The 27,587-nt window shown below is 41.1% G+C and overlaps 1 protein-coding gene and 1 pseudogene across 1 annotated transcript; both read right to left on the bottom strand.

Moving 5' to 3' along the window:
- Positions 1–70: 70 nt before the first annotated feature.
- Positions 71–4,216, bottom strand: LOC109775210 (COBRA-like protein 5). The gene is made up of 2 exons (XM_073511468.1): positions 4,115–4,216; positions 71–490 (listed from the first exon to the last, which is right to left on the bottom strand). The coding sequence occupies exons 1-2, from the start codon at positions 4,214–4,216 to the stop codon at positions 71–73; spliced, it is 522 nt and encodes a 173-aa protein (XP_073367569.1).
- A 22,486-nt stretch (positions 4,217–26,702) lies between these two features.
- LOC109739082 (COBRA-like protein 5) lies at positions 26,703–27,319 on the bottom strand (annotated as a pseudogene).
- Positions 27,320–27,587: the final 268 nt, after the last annotated feature.

Here is a 27,587-nt window from a genome sequence, read left to right as displayed (position 1 = left end):
CTTTTACAAAATTAATTGGAAAATTATGCCACCAGGATAGATCATGATGCCAAGAGTAGCAGCAGCAACATCAAGTACGTTGAGGCAGGGGTGATGATGAAGAACGTGGCGGAACAGAGTTGGGCAGGTAAGGGTAGGAGCCCGGTGGCGGCATCTTGCACTCATCGCCGTTGAAGTAGATCTTGTGTGGGAAGGCCCACCCCTGGCTGAAGGTGAAGGTGTTGTCATCCTTCCGCATGAGCACCTCCGACTGCACGTTGCCAAACGGGCTGGACTCCATGAGTAGGTCGTTGTAGAGCTTGAGCCCGTAGAACATGTCGGTGTCGTTGATGTTCCCGTAGGGGAGTAGGGGCTTGTACTGGAAGCTGAAGACCTCGGTGACGTTGTTGAGGTTGGGGTGTTGCGCGATGAGCGTCCACTGCGTGTAGTTCATGCGGTAGTTGAAGTTGGTGACGGTGATCTTGGCGCACCAGTAGTCCTTGTAGTCGAGCTACTAGTAGAAAACATGGCTTTGGTTGGGGCTTGGCCAGCCCATTAGTCCCGGTTCTTACACGAACCGGGACCCATGGCGGCATACGTCGCGGTTCGTGCGCCCAGGGGGGCGGCCGGGCCTCGGGAGGCATTTGTCCCGGTTCGTGTGGACCCATTTGTCCCGGTTCTAGGTACGAACCGGGACCAATGGTCCTCGCTCCTGGCCCACAACCATTGGTCCCGGTTCGTGCCTAGAACCGGGACAGAAGGGTAGCCTTTAGACCCAGTTCGAGCCACGAACCGGGACCAATAAGGTGGCTATATATACCCCCTCGACGGCGAGCAGAACACTCCACGCTGCTCTGTTTTTTGTGGCCGGCGAGGGGAGAGCTTTGAGGTGCTATAGCTCACCTCCTATGCACATGAGGTGTTCGATGAAATGCCCGAGCCACTAGTTAAGCTCTCTCCTCTCGAAACTCGACCTCCGAGCTCCATTTTCCCCGAGATTTGTCTAGGTTTAGCGGTCCGTCACGTCCCGTCCCCGTCTTCACCGCCGTCGATCGCCGGCACCGATCTCGTCGCCGGCACCACCGTGGTGAGCCTCTTGTTCTTATCTTCTTTTTGAAAGAAAAAATATTCTTACTTTAGATAGATACTTGTCTAATTTTCTTACTTTTATTATTGCTTGTTATTATATAGTGCGATGGTTTTGGTATCCGCCCCCGTCGGCCCTCGTCCTGTCTATGATTCGGATGTGGTATATATATTATCTTTTTATAACTATTTGGTTCATTTATTGTTTATGACAATTATGCCGACCAATGTGACATAGATTTCATTTATGTAGGAGGTAGTTGAACCGGAAATTCCAACCGACCCTATTGTCGAGAGGTTAAATTTAGTTGAAGAAGAAAACAATTACCTTAAGGCAAAAATAGAAAAAATTGAGGAGGAGAAGATGATATTGGAGTTGCATGTTGCGGATGTCGTCGATAATCACAAGATCAAGATGGATGCAATGCGGTTGAAGATTAGAAAGATTAGAAAATATGCCATTCATACCGAGGCTTGGTATCATTATGCCGTTGGATCAATTGTTACCTTGGTTGTGATTATAATCGCATTTGTTGCTGCATTGAAAGGTTTTACATAGTTTCAATGTAAGGTTTAACTAGATGCTCTGGAGAGCTATATGTTGTTCAATGAGAACTATGTATGTACTTTATTTTTAATGTGATGATGAACTTCTATTAATTTGGTCACTTATCTATCCATGTAAATCTGTAATGGTTTTTGACACACATAATTATATATAATGCACGCAGTGCATCCAGTTTTTCCTGTAACCCTCTCAACTTTTTACCACATGCTATGTGGGTGAAATGATGATACCATGCCAACTTTCAACCTTTTCAGAGTTCATTTGTAGTGCTTTTCAATTTCAGGGTCATTTAGCTCAAAAACATCAGTAAATGCATGAAAAATAACAAATGAAGTAAAAAAAGGGTTGAAAATTGATGATGTGGCTATGAATGGTGCATTTTGAACACACAAAAATTCTGGAGTTCAAATAAGTTCAAAAAAAATGAAATCCCTTTGTAACAGATGAGTTTCCGTATGAAACCCTGATACTTCGAAAGAGATTGTCCATTTTGTACACGAAGTGCATCTATTTTTTTGCCGTAACCCTCTCAACTTTTTTGCATATGCTATGTGGGTGAAATGATGATACCATGCCAACTTTCAACCTTTTCAGAGTTCATTTGAAATGCTTTTGAATTTCAGGGTCTTATAGCTAAAAAATCAGTAAATGCATGAAAAATAACAAATAAAGTCTGAAAGGGTTGAAAATTGATGTTGTGGCTTTGAATGGTGCATTTTGAACACACAAAAAGTCTGGAGTTCAAATAAGTTCAAAAAAATGAAATCCCTTTGTAACAGATGAGTTTCCGTATGAAACCTTGATACTTCGAAAGAGATTGTCCGTTTTGTACACGAAGTGCATCTAGTTTTTGCCGTAACCCTCTTAACTTTTTTGCACATGCTATGTGGGTGAAATGATGATACCATGCTAACTTTCAACCTTTTTAGAGTTCATTTGAAATGCTTTTGAATTTCAGGGTCTTATAGCTAAAAAATCAGTAAATGCATGAAAAATAACAAATAAAGTCTGAAAGGGTTGAAAATTGATGATGTGGCTTTGAATGGTGCATTTTGAACACACAAAAAGTCTGGAGTTCAAATAAGTTCAAAAAAATGAAATCCCTTTGTAACAGATGAGTTTCCGTATAAAACCTTGATACTTCGAAAGAGATTGTCCGTTTTGTACACGAAGTGCATCTAGTTTTTGCCGTAACCCTCTTAACTTTTTTGCACATGCTATGTGGGTGAAATGATGATACCATGCTAACTTTCAACCTTTTTAGAGTTCATTTGAAATGCTTTTGAATATCAGGGTCTTATAGCTAAAAAAATCAGTAAATGCATGAAAAATAACAAATAAAGTCAGAAAGGGTTGAAAATTGATGATGTGGCTTTGAATGCTGCATTTTGAACAAACAAAAAGTCTGGAGTTAAAATAAGTTCAAAAAAATGAAATCCCTTTGTAACAGATGAGTTTCTGTATGAAACCCTGATACTTCGAAAGAGATTGTCCGTTTTGTATACGAAGTGCATCCACTTTTTGCCGTAACCCTCTCAACATTTTTGCACATGCTATGTGGGTGAAATGATGATACCATGCCAACTTTCAACCTTTTTAGAGTTCATTATCATAAAATAATTATCAAAGTATTTTCTATTTAAAACATTAAAAGCAAAAAGAATTTTAGAAATGAACTTTTTTTGTTACAAAACTTTAATAGCAAAAAGAATTATCATAAAATAAAATAAGTAAGTAGAAACAAAATAAAATAAAAAAGTAAAAACAAAAAAACTTTAATAAATAAGTAGAAAAAAATAAAATAAAATAAACTCTAAAAAAATAAGTAGGTAGAAATAAAATAAAATAAAATAAATTTTAATGAAATAAAATAAAATAAAATTTAATAAAATAAAATAAATAAACTTTAATAAAATAAATAAAAATAGCAACAGTAAGTATTTTGTTGTAAGTAGAAACAAAATAAAAAATAAAGCAACAAAGAAAACAAAAAAACTGGAAAACAATATAAAAAATGCCACCTACTGGGCCACGACGGCCTGAATACGACTAGAAACCCAGCTAGTTGGGCCAGGATTCAGGCCCGCGGAAGGCCCAGCAGGCCCACAGGCATAGCAGTGTCATATTAGGCCCATAGGCCTGCAGTTCAGAGGAGTTCGAGAGGGAAGAGGCAGCGGAGCTTATAAACAGGTGCGGGGTTCTCTCAACTAGCGAGGTGAGACTAAACTCCCACCACCACGCCGCTGTGCAAGGCCATTGGTCCCGGTTGGTGGCACGAACCGAGACCAATGCCACCCTTTGGTCCCGGTCCATGGCACCAACCTGGAGCAATGCCCCCCCTTTACTCCTGGTTGGTGCCACCAACCGGGACCAAAGGCCTCTGCTTCCCGCCCTTTGGGCTGCTAAAAAGAGACCTTTGGTCCCGGTTGGTGGCACCAACCGGGACTAAAGGGGGCATTGGTCCCGGTTGCTGCCACGAACCGGGACTAAAGCCTTTGTTATATAAGCCGCCGACGACGCCGCCAGGCTGCCCGAGCTCGCCCCGTCGACGCCGCCGTTGCCCCGCCCCGACCATGCCGCCATCACCCCTGCCCCCCGACCACGCCGCGCGCCCTCGCCGTGCCTCTGCCTCGCCCTGCCCGGCCCGATCGACCACGCCTCCGTTGCCCCTGCCCGACCACGCCGCCGTCACCGCCCTCTACACCGACGCCGTGCCTCTGCCCCTGCCCCGACCACGCCGCACCTCTCCTTGGTCAGGCCGGCGCCGTGCCCCTTCCCCTGTCCTCTCCTCCCTGTTTTTTTCCACATATATATGATGTTTTTTTCCAGATTTTATGTATATGTGTGAGTATATGTATGTGTGTATATCTGATTATATGTCCTTTTTGCAGATTTTTTTGTTCATATATATGATGATTTGTTTTTTGCATTTTTATAAATATGTTATGTTCTTTGTGTATATATGTTCATGTATGCAAAAGATAGATTTTTAGAAAAGTTTTATCTATGTATGTTCTCTGATTTACTGCATTTTAGCTTAGTTTCATTTTTTGAAAAGTTATATATATTTAGGAAGAAGGAAGAGAAGGAAGGAAGAAGAAGAAAAAGTTTTATAAATGGAAAAGTTACATTTTTAGAAAAAGTTTTTTATATCTAGCTAGGAAGAAGGAAGAAAAAGAAAAACTTTTATATATGCAGAAGTTAGATTTTTAGAAAAGTTTTATCTAGGAAGAAGGAAGAAGGAAGAAGAAGAAAAGGAAGAGGAGAGGGAAAAGGAAAATTAGAAGAGGAAGAAATAGAAGAAGAAGGAGAAGAAGAAGAAGAAGAGAGGAAGAAGAGGAGAAAAAAATAAGAAGAGGAAAAAATAAGAAAAAAAAGAGGAGAAGAAGAAAGGAGTAGAGGAGGAGAAGAAAAAAAATAGAATTATTCTATTTTTTCTTCTTCTCCTCTATTCCGTTCTTCTTCTTCTCTTTTTATTCTATTTTTTCTTCTCCTCCTCTATTCCTTTCTTCTTCTCCTCTTTTTTTCTTCTTTTTTTCTTCGATCTCCTCCTCTATTCCTTTCTTCTTCTCTTCTTTTTTTTTCTTCTTCTTCCTCTTCTTATTTTTTATCGGGTATGTCGTTGTCGATATACCCCCTCCCCGATAACTTCGACATGAGGGGGGAAGTCGATATACCCCCTCCCCGATAACTTCGACATGAGGGGGGGGGTCGAGGGTTCGAGGGGCGAGGGTCGGGAACTAGGGTAGAGGTCACCGAGGGTCGAGGGTCGTCGAGGGTTCGAGGGGCGAGGGGTCGAGGGTTCGAGGGTCGTCGAGGGGCCGAGGATTCGAGGGTCGAGGATCGCCGAGCGTTGTCGTCGAGGCCACCCCGAACCCTTGAAGCGTTGCCGAGGCCACCCCAAACCCTAGAGAAGCGTCGAGGCCACTAATATGATTCCTTGTTGTGATTAGGTAGCTAGGTCTACGTTTGCCACTAATATATCCACCTGCTGTCATGTTTGTATAATAATTGCCATGTTGTAATATTTGCAGAATACATGATTATGATGGCTCCGGTGACCGAATGCCGGTGCAAGAAGGAGACCGTTATGACGGCTCCGGTGACCGAACAGAGTCCGGCCAGGTATATATATTAATTAAGCCTGTGCTGACTAGCTAATTGATGCATTCATTGTTTTGGTATGTATACATATTAATTAACTCTCGTCTTTCTTCTTTTTTCTAGCCCTCCGGATCGAGCACAACTTCAGTAAAGAACGAGGCCCGAAGAAAAAGTTGCGCTCGGATGAAAGGTTTGAGATCACAGCAATCGCGCGCGATGGCCAACCGGTTGAACCCATCCGGACCAAGGAAGCATTTTCTGCTCAGTGCGGGGTTCTTGTTAGGGACAAGATCCCGATCAGCATCCACCAATGGTTTAAGCCTTAGAAGGAAGACCCTGAGGTGTCTTATGTCAACGATATGCAGAAAGATGATCTTTGGACCGCGCTGAAGGCAAATTTCACCCTACCGCTAGAGGAGGATCCGGAGAAGCCAGTTAAAGAGCAATTGATCAAGTCTCATGCTCTTAAGAAGATGGCAGATCTATTCAGGAGGTGGAAGAATGAGCTGAAAACAACGTTTGTCGACAACGAAAAGACACCAGAATTCACCGGCCGGTATGAGAAGATCAGAGATCACTGGCCCGCATTTGTGGCCCACAAGACATCGGACAAGAGTAAGAAGATGTCAGCGACAAACAAGAAAAATGCTTCAAAGAAGGAGCTTCACCATCGCACGGGGTCAGGTGGCTACCTCAAAGCCCGACCGTTGTGGGCCAAGGCTGAGAATGACCTGCTTGATAAAGGGGTCGAACCAGAGACATTGAACTGGCCAAACCGTTGCCGGACTTGGTTCTTCGGGGTTGGCGGAACCTTGGACCGTCTATCAGGGAAGTGTGTTTGGACGAACGAGCAAATGCGAATACCCGCCACGAAGCTTCAGGACTATATCGCCGCAGCGCAGCAAGGGACGTTCGTTCCAGACAGAGAGAACGACGAGCTCACAATGGCCCTCGGGAATCCTGAGCACCCTGGACGGACACGAGGCACGCCAGGCTCTGTTCCGTGGAAGGCTGGGTTTCCGGATGCAGGCGGTTACAAATGCCAGGAGAGGAGGAAGAAAGTGGAGCAGACCCAACTGCAGGCGCTGCACGCAAGGGTACAAGCGATAGAGGAACGAGAAGCAGTTCGCAGCAAGCGACCCGCCGAAGCTACCCTGCCATCTCAGCGGAGAAGCAGCGTGGCTTCCACCGAGCTGCTTCAGCTGGAGCCTATCTTCACGGCTCCTGCTAGCTACCCCGTGGATGCTTTCACGGAGTCTCAACATTGCCACCTTATGACGCAATGGCAGAACTTCAAAGTCAAGGCGGCTGTCGGCTCTGTTCGACCTCCTGAACCCAGCGCAACTTTTCACTGCCGTCCAATTCCAGAAGGATATGCTAGGGTGATGGTGGACGAAATAACAGAGGGAATTGAGGACCTCGAGCTTGACCAGCCTACCGGTGAAGGGGAGACTCGGCTGGGTTATGCTCTGAAGACTCCATGCCTATGGCGGAAGGAGCTAGCTCATCAACCTTCCGAACTGGACGCCACCGCCTCCTCCTCCTCCTCCGGCGAGTCAGGGCACTCAGCCTCTTTCTCCGGCGCGTGGCGACACTCTGTAGGAGATATGCCCTAGAGGCAATAATAAATGATATTATTTATCTCCAAGTTCATAATTATGTTTATGTTCAATGATATAACTGCAATGATTCTCGAGTCTGCAATATCCACGAGGCTCGGAGGGAGACTCATATGCACGTGTGGAATAATAAACGGTAAGAAGTATTCCTAGTCTGGCCTCTAAAACTAGCTCAAGTGTTGCATGATGGTTCTGTTTTCCTGATCATGGGCATGTCTATGCCATCAACTTTGAGGGCACAATGTTAAGAGAACATTTGTGTTGAATCGACCCGGATTGATGTTATGCTATGAGATTCATTCGTCACAAGTTAATGGTACATAACACAGAGATGGTTAACGTTTGCATGATTCCTTAGACCATGAGAGTATCGAGTTTCTTCATGCTTGCTTCATGAACTTTGGGGTTTGTTAAACGTCATCCGTAAATGGGTGGCTATTATGGCGGCTTACGGGTTCATGGAAAAGTATGTCAAGTAACTTGATAGCTCAAGATTGGGATTTGCTCCTCCGACGATGGAGAGATATTCTCGGGCCCTCTCGGTGTTACGGTATCCATAATCGTCTGGCCAGACACCTTGTGATTTGATCACTGGGATGCCGGAACACGGAAACGAGAAAAGAGAACAAAACCGGTAACGAGGTAACTTGCATGGTGGACAAATTGTTCGTCCACGGGGATGCAATAAATCTCACCTCGGGTGTTTGTGACATATCGCGAAGCAACAGGAATAGCTCACTGCAACTGGAGGTTCGCTCGAATATTTATTCGTGTGGGTATAGGGGTCAATATGGGTGTCCACGGCTCCGATGTTGATCATTGATCGGAAGGGGTTCCGGGTCATGTCTATACTTCACCGAACCTATAGGGTCACACGCTTAAGGGTCATCTATCTGTTGAATACTAGACAGGGAGTCTGAGAGAAAATCACCGAAAAAGTTTCGGACAGTGGAAAAGTTTCGCAGAGAGAGGTCATCGGATGAGTTTTGGTGAAACCGAAAAGTTGTTTCGGGATATACTATTAAGTCAAATTGGTTTCGGCACATGCCTGATAATTCTTGGAGGGTGCCAGAGTCATTCTGGAAACTTTCTGGAATTTTCCGGGATAAAAGCTGGAATTGCTCCGGAGCTGCCGGAACCACTTCAGATGCTTTTCGCAGATGAAAATCACTAATCCGGAATTGTTTCGGAACGCGTTGAAAATTATTTGAGTGGGTACTGGAAATGTTCTAAGCCCACATAAATATTTTCAGTTCGAACGGACGCTGAAAAATGTCGTCGTGAATAGTAAAAGTGCTTTTTGGGATATTTATGGAAAGCCACCTTTTGGGGCTTTTCCCAAAAGGCTTCTAGAAGGACTTGGGGATCAAGGAACCCCCTTTGGGGGGCCCCCATGAAGGTGGGACGTTGGAGGGTGCAGCTCCTCCATGGGGCTCCACTTGTCATCCCTTTATGCCCTTTATGTGTGACATAAAGTGTGGGCATTTTTGGGTTTTTCATGTGTCCCCTACCCCTTGGGTTTTCCTATAAATAGAGGTGGAGAGGCACTCTCCACACTCACTCTTTTCTCACATACAAGTGCCATTGCAATGATCTGGCTTCTCTCTCCCTCCCCGTGAAATAGTTTCGTAGAGCCGAAAGGCTGTCTGGGTTCCGGCAGGAACTAGTTCTGGACGGCGAAGCCCTGCTGGATAGATGACACCGTATGTGTGCAACTCTGTAGAGAGATTCTAATTTCGGTCTTAGTTCGAGAGTGCCTCCCGAAGGGCTGTCCATGTGATCGTCCGAGTTTCAAAGGTCCTCCCGAAGGGCTGTCTGAGTGACCGTCTGAGTTTCGAAGGTTCTACCGAAGGGCTGTCCGCGACACCGTCCAGGGGACTGTTCGACCACCTCCCGGAGGGCTGTCCGAGGGGCAGATGAGGGTATACATCCTCGCGGTTGGGAGGTTGTAAAATCCTAGCTGCAGGGATCTGCACCGCCGATCGTCATCGACTCTACTTCCCGTTGCGCTACGAGTCGGTAACGAAAAAGATCAAACCATGTATGCAGTCTCCATAGTGGTCCTGGGCTGGTGCGTAGGTCGGAATTTTTTGTTTTCTGCTGCGTTACCCTACAGTGGCATCAAGAGCCATGCTATGCGTAGATGCAGGTTTCGATCTAGAATACATGGAGATGTATGGGTATTGCATAATATAATTAGGTAGTAGATGAGATCTATTGCTGAAAATTATTTATGCGGGTGACAGATGAAATCTGTTACCCGACGTTCTTGTTGCTTCCCTAGAATTTGCGTTTGCTCAATCTCGAGACAGCATGGTGGAATTTGACAAAGTTCTGGCAATCCGTGATCCTGATTGATCATGGAAGTGCTATCAGTTCTTTGGGTTCTGCCGTAGTCAAAAGAAAGATGAAATTCGCAGATGAAAGGGCATTGCAGATATGATCTGTACGGGGGTCATGTGTATGACGAAGTTTAGTATGGGGCTCGAGATTTAATTATCTCGTGTTTCATACACCCCGAGATGTTAATCTAGCAACTTGAATAATCATACTTGATGATAAAACGTTGGTAGCTGCGGTTTAAGTCAAAACCTTAGAAGCCACGAAAAATAAAATTTTGCATAAACCGATTAGAGGCGTCTAACTTGGTTTTGTAGGATATGCATGTGATGTGGTATAGCAGTGCTCATAATAATTTGATTATGTATGAGATGACTATATGATGTAAATTGATTAACATGACCTGCGTGTCATGATTCGGCATGATGGCTGGAGCCATATGATTGTCACTTTAATGACCTGCGTGTCAACCTTAAGTAATGCACTTATTTTATTAGCTATAAAGATAGCAATATTATCTGGTGCATCGACAAGGTGGTGGCAATCTTCGTGAAGGTGAACACCGACGCGAATGCCGAAGACGAAGGAATGAAATACTTCTCCGTCAGAAAGGGCTATACCATATCATGCTATTATGAATTGCCTGAGATGTTTATCCCTCATGATGCACCCTTCTTGATTGCGCGGTAGTCGCTTTTTATTAGGGTGATCTCTCACTTAAAATATCAAAGTAGTTAGTGTTCACCCAAGTGTAGCACCATCTGAAATTCGTATCTTTTCGGGGTGCGCCATGTACACATGAGCACGAACGAATCGAGAGGAATGAGGCGGGTGAGGTCAGACCTCGCAGCAAGATCACTTGGTTGTCTTTGACGTTCAGGCAGGAGAGTCCTGAGCTCAGAACACGCCCATCGAAAGATGAACAAGAATCACATAGAGATGTGATCGGCAAGTTGGCCTACCGATTGAAATTCGTGTCATCAATGATGAACCCGTCAATGGCATCGAATAGAAATATGGATCTTGAATCACTCTAAATCAATTATGAGAGATATTGAATTGAGTGGGAGCGCACTATAGAATTAACTTGTTTAATTCTCAGTGCAATTAATTATGAACACTGTCTAAGTGTTTCTTGCAAAATAGTTGTAGAATAATGGCTCGCGTTTCCACTTCCCTGTTAAAATTGAATAGCTGTTAAATATCTGGTGAAAACTTTACGTTTGGTAACGTAATGTGAGGATTGTCCTCAAAAGTGACGAGAAGGATTTTGTCCTATCGCATGCTTTCCTTATCCTCCCGCTAATGCTATGGATCATGTGACTCTCGTCCTTCGATCCAAAAGCTAGAATTCTGTTACGGTCAAATGGAATATGTTTGCTTCCATGAAACCCAAACTTCGAAAGTTGGGATAGTTATATGATATTCATGGAACTGAAAATTATTTTCAGATACAAACAAAGCAATGTTTGTTTGCAAGTATTAGTAAAAGTGTTTACTATGCATTTGACTGTTGGGAAAGGGATCCAGAAGAACGCCTGTCATATAATGAAAGGTGAATAAAACAACAACTTAAAGAGAAAGGAAGTGTCCAAAGGGTGTTAGTATGACTTACACACCTAGGAAGTCCGGGGCTAACGCCACTCTTAAGTTGGGTGCTTTTTTTGCGAGTAGGAGAAATACTAAAAGTTAAACATTTAGAAGTATAAAGGCAGAAAGAGAGATGACTGGAATATCCAGCTCATGTATGAATGCCATACAAGTTTTTGATGTATAGTAGGCTGGTCAAAGATATAGTTCTTGGGAATTATGGTTAAACATGTTAATCACTAATTCTTGGGTATTGTGAGTTATCACAAAGATACCCGCTTGATTGCATTCTGTTGCGAATCAATGTAACATCTACTATGGCCTAAAAAGACTAGCCAAAAATGAGGTTAAGGTATACACAGGGAACATAGTAAATGTTACTATACCTTCCATCGATGTATTGCCGTCTGTATTTATTTTCATAATTCATTTAGAGTTTTACAAACTCTAGCCCATTGCATAAGGTATCTTGCAAGAAGGTTGTTCATAAGAGAACTTTTTATGTTCGATGTTATGAATAACACAAGGGCCATACTTTCATTATGAATGAGATGTATGTTATGAATATTGATAATAATACAATACCTCTGGGTTTACTTTCATAATTCATTTTAGAGTTTCTTACACTCTAGCCCATTGCATAATGTTTATTGCAAAAGGGTTGTTCATAAAAGAACATTTGTTGTTCAGTATTATGAATAACATGAAGGGCCATGCTTCCATCCTAGATGGGATGCATGTTATGAATATTGATGGTAAAATGATACATCCATAACACTGACGCTAAATGTCGCAAGACTATGAGAATACCACACATATGTGGCACTACATTTGGTCACATTGGAGAAACCTGCACGGAAAAATTCCATTATGATGGATTTTGATGTCGTTTGATTTTTAATCATCTAACACTTGCAACTTTCCTCCGAAAAGTGAAGTGACTGAAATACTGTTCGCATGCCATAAGGAACGAGCAACAAACTTGTTGATGATCATACATTTTGATGTGTAGTTCAATAAATGTTGTTGCAAGTAGTGGATTAATCTATATTCAGAAATGAATCAAGTAGATATATGGATATTTGCTTGATAAGACGTAAGTCTGGATCTTTTGAAATCATTCAAAAGGTTTTCAAAAATGAAGTAGAAGTTATTGTAACAAGGAAATTATGTTTCTACAATTTGATTGCGGAAAGGAATATCTGAGTTACAAGTTTAGCGAATGTCTGATGAGTTGTGAAAAGAGTTTCATAACTTACACCTCCCGGAACACCACTATGAGTGGAATGTCTGTGAAGATGTAATCAAAACATTTATGACATGGTAAGATCAAAGATGACATAAATAAATTTGCCATTATCACTTTTAAAGAGTAATGCTTTAGAGACTGCGGCTTTTACACTGAAAAGAGCTCCATCAGGTCTGTTGAAATGATGGCATGGTATGGTACGCCCAACCATGTTATATCTTTTCTTAACATTTGGAATATGGGGCTTGTGTAAAAGGTTACAAACCTATTCCAAATCAGACAAGTGCTACTTTGTAAGTTATGCCAAGTCATTGGGTATTCCCCCACCACTATACCGAGGCAAAGGATTTTTGCCACAAAACGGTATGCTTTTAAAGAGAATAGTTCTTGCAAAAGGATAAGTGGGAGGACAGTGCAACTCGACGAGATAACAAGTATCTTCGTCATCACGTTAAAGGAAAGGAACCTTGGAAGTGATTCTAGAGTTTCCTAGTGCGACTGACACGGAAGCCTCTACATTAGATGTATGGACTTCGGTCGAACTTGCAGCTGAACAACGTAGGCAAAGCTCGTGCAAACCTCTCAGGTGTGCAAACGAGATATTGTTGTTAGACAACAGTATACCTATGATACACAAGGAAGCGTTGATGGGCCCTCACTCCGGAATTGGCTAAATGCCAATATAATCCGAGCTAGTTTCCATAAATGATTCAAGATTTAAATCTTGATAAACCCTCCGAAAGACTTGGAGTCTAACGGATTGTAATGGGACTAAAAACTGATACGGATAAAAATGTTTTATCCATTAAGCTCGACTTGTGGCAAGAACAAGTTCAAGGAGTTGACTACAATGAGATTGTCTCACCATAGCAATGCTTAAATTCGGTTCGGGTTAAACTAGCAATTAATACATATTTCAAACATGAGATATGAAACATGGATGACAAAAGAATTTCCATGAAATGGAAATACAACCTAGGACTTGTATGTGATACAATCCAAAGTATTTTGTCAGTCCAGAGTATGCTAGTAAGTATGCAAACTTTAGAGTTCCAGCAATGGACAAAAGAGAGCAAAATGGAGTTGGAATCTTCGTTTTTGATGGAATGGTCAAAGGGGTTTGACTTCATCAATGGGTAACGAAGATGCTTGTGGTTTCAAGAAAGTAAGTGGGAGCATAATAATATTTCTGAAAACCTTGTGTGCTTGACACATTGTTAATTGGAAATAAATTTCTTGACATGAATTAGGACTTCATTTGAAAATAGTTTTTCGATGAAGTGCTTGGGCTAAATAGCCTTGATATTAGGCATAATGATCTATGGAGATAGATTTACCTAATAGGGCTGAGAAAAAAATACATATTGACAAGATGCTAAAACCTTTCAGCACTAAGAACGACAAGGAGTGATTCTTGCCAAAGTCACATGGAAAGAGTTTTTGCAAGAATCGGTGTCCCAAAACACTGATGAGCAGAATACATGATGGAGATTCCACACACTCATGTGTTTGGATTAATCATGTATTCCATGGTATGTAAAACAACCAGATATGTCCAATACTCCCAAGCTGTTGCGAGTATAGATACCAAAGTGATCAAAAGTACTGATCATGGGACAACAGTGAAAAAAGGATCATTGAGTACTAAAGTAGCACTGATGACATGTTTTCTCGCAAGTGGAGATCATGAAGAGTTCGTTGTAAAAGGTTACATCAATACAATCTTCATCATTTCACCATGCGATTTTCGATTCAAATTGAGGGTTTTGTGTAACACACAATATGGTGGTGCAGTTAGTTGGAAATTGTTCCAAACAAGTTACTGTGGCGAATTCTATAACAGAGGCGAAGTATGTTGCCGCTTTAGAAGCGACAAAGACAAAGATGTTGAATCATATAGTTCATTCATGAACTTAGTATGGTTCCAAGAAGGCTTCGGTCAATGGGACACTATTGCAGATAGTTGCTCCATAACTCAGTCCGAGGAATCAGGTTTCGACCAATGATTCACATATATACAAAGCCAAGTCCGCACAAAATATGAATTTTGTGAAAGCGTGAAAACGCGAGGATATGCAGAGATACACATGGAGCTGAAGTTGTCAGATCCGGTGGACATCAGGCTATACCACATGCAAAGCATATTTTACACCGGTATGCCATAGGTGTAAAGTGCATTAGCATTAACTAGATTATTGACTCTAGTGCAAGTGGGAGTCTGTAGGAGATATGCCCTAGAGGCAATAATAAATGATATTATTTATCTCCAAGTTCATAATTATGTTTATGTTCCATGCTATAACTGCAATGATTCTCGAGTCTGCAATATCCACGAGGCTCAGAGGGAGACTCATATGCACGTGTGGAATAATAAACGGTAAGAAGTATTCCTGGTCTGGCCTCTAAGACTAGCTCAAGTGTTGCATGATGGTTCTGTTTTCCTGATCATGGGCATGTCTATGCCATCAACTTTGAGGGCACAATGTTAAGAGAACATTTGTGTTGAATCGACCCGGATTGATGTTATGCTATGAGATTCATTCGTCACAAGTTAATGGTACATAACACAGAGATGGTTAACGTTTGCATGATTCCTTAGACCATGAGAGTATCGAGTTTCTTCATGCTTGCTTCATGAACTTTGGGGTTTGTTAAACGTCATCCGTAAATGGGTGGCTATTACGGCGGCTTACGGGTTCATGGAAAAGTATGTCAAGTAACTTGATAGCTCAAGATTGGGATTTGCTCCTCCGACGATGGAGAGATATTCTCGGGCCCTCTCGGTGTTACGGTATCCATAATCGTCTGGCCAGACACCTTGTGATTTGATCACTGGGATGCCGGAACACGGAAACGAGAAAAGAGAACAAAACCGGTAACGAGGTAACTTGCATGGTGGACAAATTGTTCGTCCACGGGGATGCAATAAATCTCACCTCGGGTGTTTGTGACATATCGCGAAGCAACAGGAATAGCTCACTGCAACTGGAGGTTCGCTCGAATATTTATTCGTGTGGGTATAGGGGTCAATATGGGTGTCCACGGCCCCAATGTTGATCATTGATCGGAAGGGGTTCCGGGTCATGTCTATACTTCACCGAACCTATAGGGTCACACGCTTAAGGGTCATCTATCTGTTGAATACTAGACAGGGAGTCTGAGAGAAAATCACCGAAAAAGTTTCGGACAGCGGAAAAGTTTCGCAGAGAGAGGTCATCGGATGAGTTTCGGTGAAACCGAAAAGTTGTTTCGGGATATACTATTAAGTCAAATTGGTTTCGGCACATGCCTGATAATTCTTGGAGGGTGCCAGAGTCATTCTGGAAACTTTCTGGAATTTTCCGGGATAAAAGCTGGAATTGCTCCGGAGCTGCCGGAACCACTTCAGATGCTTTTCGCAGATGAAACTAATCCGGAATTGTTTCGGAACGCATTGAAAATTATTTGAGTGGGCACTGGAAATGTTCTAAGCCCACATAAATATTTTCAGTTCGAACGGACGCTGAAAAATGTCGTCGTGAATAGTGAAAGTGCTTTTTGGGATATTTATGGAAAGCCACCTTTTTGGGCTTTTCCCAAAAGGCTTCTAGAAGGACTTGGGGATCAAGGAACCCCCTTTGGGGGGCCCCCATGAAGGTGGGACGTTGGAGGGTGCAGCTCCTCCATGGGGCTCCACTTGTCATCCCTTTATGCCCTTTATGCCCTCTATGGGTGACATAAAGTGTGGGCATTTTTGGGTTTTTCATGTGTCCCCTACCCCTTGGGTTTTCCTATAAATAGAGGTGGAGAGGCAATCTCCACACTCACTCTTTTCTCACATACAAGTGCCATTGCAATGATCTGGCTTCTCTCTCCCTCACCGCGAAATAGTTTCGTAGAGCCGAAAGGCTGTCTGGGTTCCGGCAGGAACTAGTTCTGGATGGCGAAGCCCTGCTGGATAGATGACACCGTATGTGTGCAACTCTGTAGAGAGATTGTAATTTCGGTCTTAGTTCGAGAGTGCCTCCCGAAGGGCTGTCCATGTGACCGTCCGAGTTTCAAAGGTCCTCCCGAAGGGCTGTCTGAGTGACCGTCCGAGTTTCGAAGGTCCTCTCGAAGGGCTGTCCGCGACACCGTCCGGGGGACTGTTCGACCACCTCCCGGAGGGCTGTCCGAGGGGCAGATGAGGGTATACATCCTCGCGGTTGGGAGGTTGTAAAATCCTAGCTGCGGGCATCTGCACCGCCGATCGTCATCGACTCTACTTCCCGCTGCGCTACGAGTCGGTAACGAAAAAGATCAAACCATGTATGCAGTCTCCATAGTGGTCCTGGGCTGGTGCGTAGGTCAGAATTTTTTTGTTTTCTGCTACGTTACCCTACACACTGCACCTCCTTCTCCGCCTGCGCCGGCGCGCCCGAGCAGCCAGCCTCCTCCTCCGCCTAGTCAGCAAAGGCGGAAGAGACCCACCGCCGCTCTGGCTGCTCCGGCGCGTCGTAGTCCTTCTCCTCCGTCTCGTAAGCAAGGAAAGAAGACAGCCGCAGTCGCTCCGTCTGCTCCAGCGTCTAGCAGTACAGCCAAAGGCGGGAGGCAATACAGATTCGGCCCATCTCTCAAGCCTCTAGAGAAGTTACCATACGAGATGACCGTGGAGGAAAACAAGAAGATCGTGGAAGCCGAAGTGAGGGACTACTTTGAAGGGGTGAAAGCAAAGAAACATCCACCTCCGGAGGAGAAGATAGATCCGGTGAAAGCGAAGCGCACTATCGATGCCCTGAAGCGAGCACCACCTTCTCCGCCGCAATCCAACTATGATCGCATTATTCAAAGGTCATATATGGAAGCGGAGCGGTCGGGAAGTACTATCAGTGATCAAAGGTTAGCAGAACGACGAGCTGGGAAAAAATTGCCCAGCTCAGCGAACAAGCGAGCCAATCGTGCCCCCCGCTCAAGGTGTCTAGCGATATCGTCGCTAATCATCCGGAGATTTTGCCCAATACCAATCTTGGAGATTACCTGCCCGACGATGTACATTATGATTTCTTGGAGGTGGACGAACACAAATACCATTACGGGAAGCCTCTCGTCAAAGATGAAAGATTTCTAACAACGATGATGCCAAGATTCCATGATTGGTACATGAAAACCTGCAGAGAGTCTGGGGGGATGAATACATTGACGCTGAGAGTTAAAGAGGAGCATGACCTCGTTGGAATTGATCTGTTGTCTGTTCCATTTGAGGAGTTCTTCCAGTTTTTCAATCAAAAGGCCCTCGATAAATTAACGGCCACTTGCTACTGTCTGTAAGTACTACTTCTGTCATTAAGTCTCTATATATAGCTTAGCTCTTTCATTGCATGTATATATAATTATCCTCACTATATTTTGCAGATTGAAGATCGCCGAATTGAAGAAAAGACAAATCGGTGATATTGGGTTCATTAACACAAATCTCATAGATCAATTTACGGTTGAATTTCAAGCCAAAGATACCGAGGCCAACTTGCTACGATCGTTGATAATAATCAAAACAAAGATATAGTACTCTTTCCTTACAACTTCAAGTGAGTGTTACTGTCTTGTGCATATTCGGTTTCCCTATTAGTCGAGGTTATAGTAATGTAATTGATGAGTTATGCATGCATGCGCAGGTTCCACTATATTCAACTAGAGATTAAGCTTGAGCAGGGACTAGTAACCATCTTAGACTCGAGACGAAAAGATCCCCAGGAGTATGCGGACATGACTGAAATGCTCGAGAAGTAAGTTAAATCAATCTTTAGCGCACCATATCGGCAACTTTGTTCACTTCCTGATATCAAGTAATTGTTTTCTTTGTTTGGCAGAGTTTGGAAAAAATTCACCGCAAAAGCTCCGCGACTGCCGGGGAAGCTGCGATTTAGACACCCGAAAGTAAGTACTACTAGCTAGTTCCGCGCATCTCCTAGTTATTCAAGCGCTAGTTTTATAAATACCATTTAGCATGCTTGCTTATCAGTTTGATTTACCTCTATTTCTTGTAAAATGGTTGTGGCAGGAAGCTGGGAATAATTACTGTGGATACTATGTTTGCGAGTCCATCCGCCACACGACCTGTGAGCGGGACTACTCTAAAAAATAATATGAAGTGCGTAAGCAATAAATATTCACAATTTTATTTTATTACCATCATTTGTGTTGAGTTTCATTAATTCATATATATGTATTGACCCCCTTCTTCAAATTAATAGATGTTTCAGATGCGGGATGAACTCCTAGCACCAGATCGCATGCGAGTAATTCAAGAGGAATTGGTGGCATTCTTTCTTGACCACGTGATCAATAAAGACGGAGAATACCATGTGGACCCTAAGTTCATATATAATTAGGGGATTATATTGTAAGAGATCTTATATTGTATATATGTAGCCCGTAGCGTCGGATAGATATACGAAAACTTGTTGTTCGACCAATCTCTCGGAGAAGGAGAGGTCGATATCACTTCTCTCTGTATGCATATGTTCATGACGATCTTCTGTATTTAATGGTTTCCTTCATTTGCTTACTAGCTAACGTGTCGAGTCCTCTCTATACGTATAGTACGTAGCGTCGACCAAGCACGGAGATAAGAGAGGACACTTCTCTCTATTAATTAGCTAGCTAACACAATATATGAAACACCTAAATTAACCCCCCAAAACCCCCTAAACCCACCCCCTTTTAAAAAAAACAAAAACCTCATCTCCTGCCAGCTGCTGACGCGTGGATGCCTTTTGGTCCCGGTTGGTGCTACCAACCGGGACCAAAGGCCCTCCTGCCTGGGCTCGCCGCAGCGGCCACGTGGAGGCCATCTGTCCCGGTTGGTGTAAGAACCGGGACTAAAGGTATAGAGTACCGACCCTTTAGTCCCGGTTCCCCAACCGGGACAACTGGGCCTTACGAACCGGGACAAATGGCCCTTTTTTCTACAAGTGGCTTGACGTGCTAGTGCATGCGGATGGGGCACATGTGGTTGGTGCAATGCACCAGCTGCACGTCGAGCTTCACTGTTTCTACATTTTTTCTGTTTCTTATTTTCATTTTTTTCTTTCCTGTTTTTACTTTTTTTGTTTATGTTTATTCTATTTATTTTTTACTTTTTCCTTTTTCCATATTTTATTTTTTTGGTATGATAAAAAAGTTCACTGCATAAAAAATGTCCAATTTGTATTACAAAAATGTTCATCTTATATTAAGAACATGTTGATAGTATATGAAAAAGCTCAACATGTATTATAAAAATGTTCATTGTATATTAAGAACTTTTTCAATGGTATATTGAGAACAACACGGTATAGTGAACTGGGATCTACAGTACTGGGTTACGACCCCCCCCCCCCCCCCCCCCCCCCCCCCCGACGTTCTTTTTTACTAGGTATATTTGTGATCTGGCCTAGCCCATCAGAGATATGTCTAGAAGCCACAACCCACTTTCAGCACCGCTCGGCATCACAGATCGAGAGGTGGTTCCTATATGACGTCTGATAGTTGAAGCATAAACAATAATTAGGCCGGCCCCACTATGTAGCGTATATAAACAAAAGAAGAAAAAAGAGCACTGCCAGAGATCGATCCCAGGATGCCTGCCACTTAAAGGTTACGAGGCAGACACATATTACTGGTACCCATGAAACAGGCTAGCCACTGCACCACCTATCAGGTCGTGTTTTACTACTCGAACGCGTGCTATTTAAGGCTGCATTCGGTTGACAGGTGTTTGAAGGGTATTTCACAAGGATTGAAGGGGATTAAGTCCCATACAAGTCAAATTCCCCCAAATTCCCCTCCAATACCCTTGGGACAGGGTGTAACCGAACAAAGCTTACAGGATATGAGACGGACGCGTACTACTGGTTCCCATGTATATAAGGTCTGTATTTATTCATTTTCTTTTGTTTATTCTTCTTCTCCCAGTTTTTTCATTTTCCTTTTCCTTTGGTTTATTTTGTTTATTTTTTGGTTTTTCAGTTCCTTTTTTATTTTCATTCTACATTCTTATATACTTGTTCAATAGTTTTAAAATATTTGTTCAACACTGAATACATGTTCAACATTTTTCAAGTACATGATCAACAATTTTTGAAATATTTGCTTAAATTTTTTTGAAACAATTGTTTGACATTTCTCATATACTTGTTCAACATTTTTATATACATGATCAACAATTTCTTAAATACTTGTTCAACATTTTTATATACATGATCAGCATTTGTGAAATACTTGTTTAACATTTTTTAAATGTTTGTTCAACATTTTTATATACATGATCAACGTTTTTTTCAAATACTTGTTCAACACTTTTTCAAATACTTGTTCAACATTTTTATATACATGATCAACGTTTTTTCAAATACTTGTTCAACACTTTTTCAAATACTTGTTTAACATTTTTAAAATATTTTTTCAACAATTTCTAAATATTTTTTTGAAGATTATTTTCTGGTAATTTATATTTAGAATATTTTAAAGTACAAATAAATTTACAAAAATAAAAGTAAAAATAAAAACATAAAACATAAAAGAATAGGAAAAAGAGGTTGTGGCCTACGGTGCTCATGGGTAGCCAGCTTGCTCACCCCTACAGCGAGTCTGAAGCCAGACTCGCTTGAAACGAGATATAGGGGAATATCCTATTTGCCATGCAAGTTGTCTGGCGGACGCACATGGAGATCGAACGAGCGTTCAGGCGTGGGCCGGCCCGTGAAATGTTTCGACTTGGATGGATCTTTCAGCGCTGTTTGCAGAGATTCTTTCGGTATTTTCTTAGGTGCCTCAGTGATCAAGACTCAGGGAATTGTGGATCCTGCTACTCTCGAACCTTTGGCGTGTCGGGAAGCGCTTGCACTAGCATCTGACTTGTATATTTCCCGTGCAGTTATTGCTTCCGATTGTCAAGGAATGATCTATGACATAAACAACGGCACAGTAGGTACGTTTGCCAGTACAATCAAGGAGATTAAAGAGACGGCAAGGGACTTTAATCACTGTACCATCTTCGAGGGTAGATCTACCAATCTCGAGGCACACAGCCTCGCTAAGCATGCTTTCGTCCTAGATTTATGGGCGCCACTTGTGGCTTATAAAACCACCAGATCTTCATTGTATTCCTATGAACTTTTCTTGATTAAATAAAGTGTGTTTAGACTAAAAAAAGGAACCGCTTGTTCCCAGCCGGTTTATTCTGGTTTTGGGAATCTTCTAGGAGCTTCCTAACACTTTTTTCTCTGTTTCTTATCCGGTTTTTCGTTTTCATTTTTCCTGTTTATTTTTTTCCTCTCTATCTTTTCCTTTTTTGTTTTTTCAAGTATTATTTTTAATCTTTTTTCGTTCTTTCTGTTTCCATTCTTTATTTTTACTCATCTTCACTTTTCCATTTTTCATAATTTTTAAAATATTCAAACTATTAAAATTTTGTTTGCATTTAAAAAATATTCATTTTCACAAAAATGTTCGAAGTTTTAAAAATTGTTTGCACTCTGAAATATATGTTGAAAGTTTAAAAAAAATTCTAGTTCTCAAAATAATTGTTCATGTATTCAAAAAAGTTCACATTTTCAATTTTTTTTAGAGTTTTCAAAAGGTTCTCCGTTTTAAAATTTGTTCTTCAATTTTCAAAAATGTTCGTGCTATCTAAATCTCTTTCTTTCAATAATTTGTTCTGTTTATCAAATCCTTCACAAATTCATAATTCATAATTCATAATTCATAATGCTTCACAAAAATGTTCGTGCTATCTAAATTTCTTTCTTTCAACAATTTTTCGGTCCTACTAAAAATTGTTCATTTTTTATTTCTGTTTTTATTTTCCATTTTCCATTTCTTTTTTCGTTTCAGTTTCTTTTTTCCCCTGTTTCTTTTGTTCGAAAATTTCAAATATTTGTTTGAAATTGCAAAAAAGATTCTCACTTCCTAAATTTGTTCAAATTTTGAAAAAAGTTAGGAATATTTAAAAATGGTCTTCTTTGTCAAATTTATTCAGAATTTCAAAAATTGTAACAATTTCAAAAGGATATTCGTGTTTGAAAATAAATATCATATTTCCTATATTAGTTCACAATTTCATTAACTTTACAGTAATTTAAAGATGTTCTCATTTTCAGAAAAAAATCAGAATTTAAAAAATTGTTGTTGTTTTCAAAATATGTTCACAATTCAGAAAATATTCATGTTTCGAAAAAATGTCCTTGTTTTCGAAATTTGTTCACTATTTCAGGAAAAAAATTAGGTTTCAATTTTTCAAAGGAATATTTTCCAAATCTGAACTTTGCGGTGTATTCTTATAGTGTCTTGTGCCTTTATTTTCAGCAGCCATTGTATGGCGTAGTGGCTAAAGGCTCGCATTAAGAAATCTGTCGTACTCGGCAGTTTTCCAGGTATTTTTTTGCTATGGCGTGATAGGAAACAACAAACGGGCGCGTCGGTGGGCTTGCCCAGTCACGCGTCGGTGGACTCTGCGTCGTATAGGAGGTCACAGAGAGGGAAAATTCTATTCGCCGCTGGCTGCGGCAAACTGTCGAGCGATCGCACAGGGACAGCGCAGCGAGCGACAGAAATGGGCCGGCCCAGACATAATGCGTCCAAACTAGTTTTATTCCCAGAACCGGGTTTTTCTTCCTGTATCGTTTTTTTCTGGTTCTTTTTCGGCTTTCTATTGTTTTTTATTTCTCTTTTTTTGTTTCTGTTTCTTTTTCATTTTTTCGTTTTTTATTTCTTGTTTCAAGTTTATTTTTCTTTTTCAGAATATGTTCGTAGTTTTACAAAATGTTTATGATTTTCTTTTTTATTTCCATTTCTTTTCTTCTCTTCCTTTAAAAAAAAATCAAAAATTTAGATTTTGTTCGTGTTTCCAAAAAATGTTAAGTTTTTGAAAAAATGTTCTCAAAATTCAAAATTTGTTCTCGTTACACAAAAAAGTACAAAACTTCTGAAATTCAGAAAATGTACTGAATTTCAATTTTTTGGTCACATATTCAAAAAATGTTCGCGCTTCCAAATTTGTTCAGGATTTTAAAATATCTCTCTCCGTTTCAAAATATGTTTTCAAGATTCAAAAAAATGTTCATGCTTTAAAAAATTGTTCGGACTTCCAAATTTGTTCGGAATTTTTCAAAATTTCTCTCCGTTTCAAGATATGTTCTCAAGATTCAAGAAACGTTCGTGCTTTAAAAAATTGTCCGCGCTTCCAAATTTGTTCAGGATTTTTTAAAGTTGTTCATGTTTCAAAATTTGTTCTCAAGATTCAAAAAATGTTTGGGAATTGAAAAAAATGTTCTAGCTTTCCAAATTTGTTCACAAATTCAATAATAGTTCATATTTTTCAAAAAAATTCACAAATTCAAAAAATGTTCTGGAAGTTTTAAAAATATAATCATTTTTATTTTTTGTTCACAAATTCAAGAAATGTTCCCCTTTTTCAAATTTGATCACATCATCAAAATGTTCCTGTTTTACAAATTTTGTACGAAAATTCGGAAAATGTTTTTATTTTGAAGAAAATATTCATAATTTTGAAAAATTCAGTTGTAGGAGGTCGTTGGTTCGACCCAATAAATTGTCTGTAGTCTTTAACTGTCGCGCTGCTAACTGAACATGAGAATGTCTACATAGCAGTGGTTTGCACGGCAGGCCAATTAGTGCGAAGTCGTGAGTTCAAGTTACAGTGCTAGCGCTAAATTTTTTTTTGCGATTTTTCATCTCGGGAACGTTCCGCCGCGTGCCACTGTAAATGGGCCGGTCCACGCTAGCCGCTCCTGTGCGAAGCGCCGGCATTTCGCCGCAGCGAGCGGCCTATAGGAGGTCTCCGCAGAGAGACCTCCTCACTGGCGCATAAACCAAACCAGCGCCCACTCGCCTGCGTACATGGGCCGGCCAAGAACGAGCCGAAGAGATCGCTCCCGACGAGCGCTTTCCCAGCTTCCCTGATCGATCATTTGTGGTTGACCGGTCAACCCTTAAGGGGTCAACCATTGAGCATTAACTTTTTTAGGTAAAAATCAATTACTCAGAAAAATAAAGAATTCAAATTTAAAAAATCACATATTACGAAAAGTTCATCAAAATTCTGAAAAAAGTTCAAAAAATTGAAAACAAATCATTGACTATGAAAAAATTGGAAAAAGGTTCACCAATTTTGAAAAAAAGTGCATTGAATTTCAAAAACATCATAAAACCCAAAAATAGTGCACAAATTTGAAAAAGTTCATCTATTTTGGAAAAAAGTTCATCGATTTCAAAAAAAGTTCAACGACTTTGGAAAAAGTTCATCCATTTTGAAAATAAGTTCATCGAATTCGGAAAAATGTTCACAAATTGAAAAATTGTTCATCAATTTTCAAGAAAAAGTTCATTTAATTTGAAAAGTTCAACAATTTTCAAAATAGTTCGCCGAATTTTAAAAAAATCGACAAATTTTTAAAAAGTTCACAAATTTGAAAAATGGAAAAAAAAGAAAAAAAGAATCTTAAATAAAAACGAAAAACGAAAAACTAAAAGGAACTATAAAAAGAAAACGAGAAAATATAAAAAGAATAAGAAAAGGGAAAGGGAAAGGGAAAAAAGGAAAGAAATAGGAAAGAAAAAACAGATTCTGGACACGATTGAAGAAAAGGAATAGATAAAAAAAATCATGAAGAGGTGCCGTAGCGTAGTGGTTACTACACCTTGTATCGTACGTTTAGGTCGTGGTTAGAATCTTGGTGCCGTATTTTTTTTTGGAGTTTTCAACAGGAAGAAAAAAGTAAACTGGGCCGGTTCCTGGCCGGTTTTAGGGACCTTCTAGAAGGTTCCATGAACCTGTTTTTTTTCTTTTTTAACCGGGTTATACTATTTTCTTGCATTTTTTTCTTATTCTTTTTTCTGCTTATTTCTTTCTATTCATTTTTCATTTTTGCAGTTTCTTTTCTCTGTTTTCCTTTTACTATTTCTTTTCTTTGTTTTCCTTTTTGTAGTAAATAAAAAGTCCATCGTGTATTAAAAATATGTTCATTGTATATTAAGAAAATATTCAACTGATATTATGAAAAAGTTCGCCATGCATTACAAAAATATCTATATTGTATTACAAAAATGTTCATCGTATATTAAAAAATTGTTCACCTTGTATTTGAAACTTGTTCATCATATATTAAGAAATTGTTCAACATATACTACAAAATATTCATTGTGTATTTTGAAATAGTGTTCTGTTTAAAAAAATTGTTCGGTGTATATTACAAAAAAAAATCAATGTATATTTAAAAATTGTTCATCCTACATAAAATGTTTTTCAATTTTTAAAATATACAATATTGCGACCAATAGATATTTTGTTGCAATAGGTAGCCAGTGTTTTCCAACAATATTTGTGACTAAGGCAACGTCTCACAGGTGTCGCAATATTTTTCCGAATATTACCACGAATAGATATTCTGTTGAAATACCTAGTCTCTATTGCAACAAAATGACTGTCTCGCACAACGTAATTTGTTTGTTGCAATATCACTACCATGTTGCAACGACGATGTAGTTTGTTGCAATACAGGGCCTCTATTTCGACAAAAATGACTCTTTATCGCGACCAAACTCAGTTGTGGCAGTACGTGCATTCTATTACCACAACTATGGAATTTGTTGTAATATTGTGTTCTATTGCAACAAAAGATTGTTGTAGCAATAAATTTTGTTGCAATAGACCAGAATCCTTGTAGTGCGCCGGGTGTCAGCGCTCGCTTGGAGTCGGCACCGATGCACCCATCGCTGTGGCTCAGCTCGTCGTACTCGATACACATCACCGACATCATAAGTGTGGCTGTCTCCTCATGGCCTACCGTCGATGTTGCCCTCTACATTGTGCGACGCACCGCCATTCTTGGAGGTAGCCCCCCCCCCCCCCCCCCCCAAAAGATTAGAGTGGGGATTGGTAATTACTTTGGATGGTCATCTCAATTACAAACAATTGGATGGTTATCTCAGTTACGGGCAATTAGCATTTTTGAGAAATAGTGGTCATCTTGTTCATACATGCGACCATTACAGGTACACTACTTTTGATCTAAGATCCAAAAATAAAAATACAAAGAAACTTGCATCTAATTAAGGATTGCAATTAAATCATTTGAAGATATCTTCTTTGCAAGATAGATAAAGTACTCGCAAGACCAAAATGCCCCTACCTACCAGACTGCGTTGTCTTTTACAAAACTAATGGGAAAATTATGCCACCATGATGCATCAAGCACGTCGAGGCAGCGGTGATGATGGAAGAACACAGTGAAGCGGAGTTGGGCAGGTAAGGGTAGGAGTCCGGCGGCGGCATCTTGCACTCATCGCCGTTGAAATAGATCTTGCACAGGAACGCCCATCCCTGGCTGAAGGTGAACGTGTTGTCGTCCTTGCGCATGAGCACCTCCGACTGCATGTTGCCAAACGGGCCGGCCTCCATGAGCAGGTCGTTGTAGAGCTTGAGACCGTAGAACATGCCAGTGTCGTTGTTGTTCCCATGGGGAGTAGGGGCTTGTACTGAAAGCTAAAGACCTCGGTGACGTTGTTGAGGTTGGGGTGCGGCGCGACGAGCGTCCACTGCGTGTAGTTCATGCGGTAGTTGAAGTTGGTGGCGGCGATCTTGGCACACCATTAGTCCTTGTAGTTGAGTTTGACGTGACAGTGCACGCGGATGGGACACATGTGGTTGGTGCAATGCATGAGATGCACACCGTCCTTCTTGGGCGTGTTCACACCGGCGCTCAGGGCCCGCTTGGAGTCGTCGGCCATGCACCCGTCACTGTGGCTCTTGCTGCTGCCATGCGCCATGGCAAGTGTGGCTGTCTCTACATGGCCTACCGTCGGTGTTGCCCTCTACATTGTGCGCCGCACCGCCATTCTGGGAGGTACCCCCCTCCTTAATGGATTAGAGCAGGGATTGCTAAGTATTTGATACGTCCATTTGCATCATGTTTTCTTACTGTTATTTATAATGTTTTTATCCATAATAATGCTTTTTGGAGTAATTCTAATGCCTTTTCTCTCATAATTTACAAGGTACACACAAAGAGGGAGAATTCCGGTAGCTGGAAATCTG

Source organism: Aegilops tauschii, chromosome 3 (assembly GCF_002575655.3).
Source record: "Aegilops tauschii subsp. strangulata cultivar AL8/78 chromosome 3, Aet v6.0, whole genome shotgun sequence".
Lineage (NCBI taxonomy): Eukaryota > Viridiplantae > Streptophyta > Magnoliopsida > Poales > Poaceae > Aegilops > Aegilops tauschii.
The sequence above is the reverse complement of the archived record's forward strand: the minus strand, read 5'-3'. Positions and strand labels throughout refer to the sequence as shown.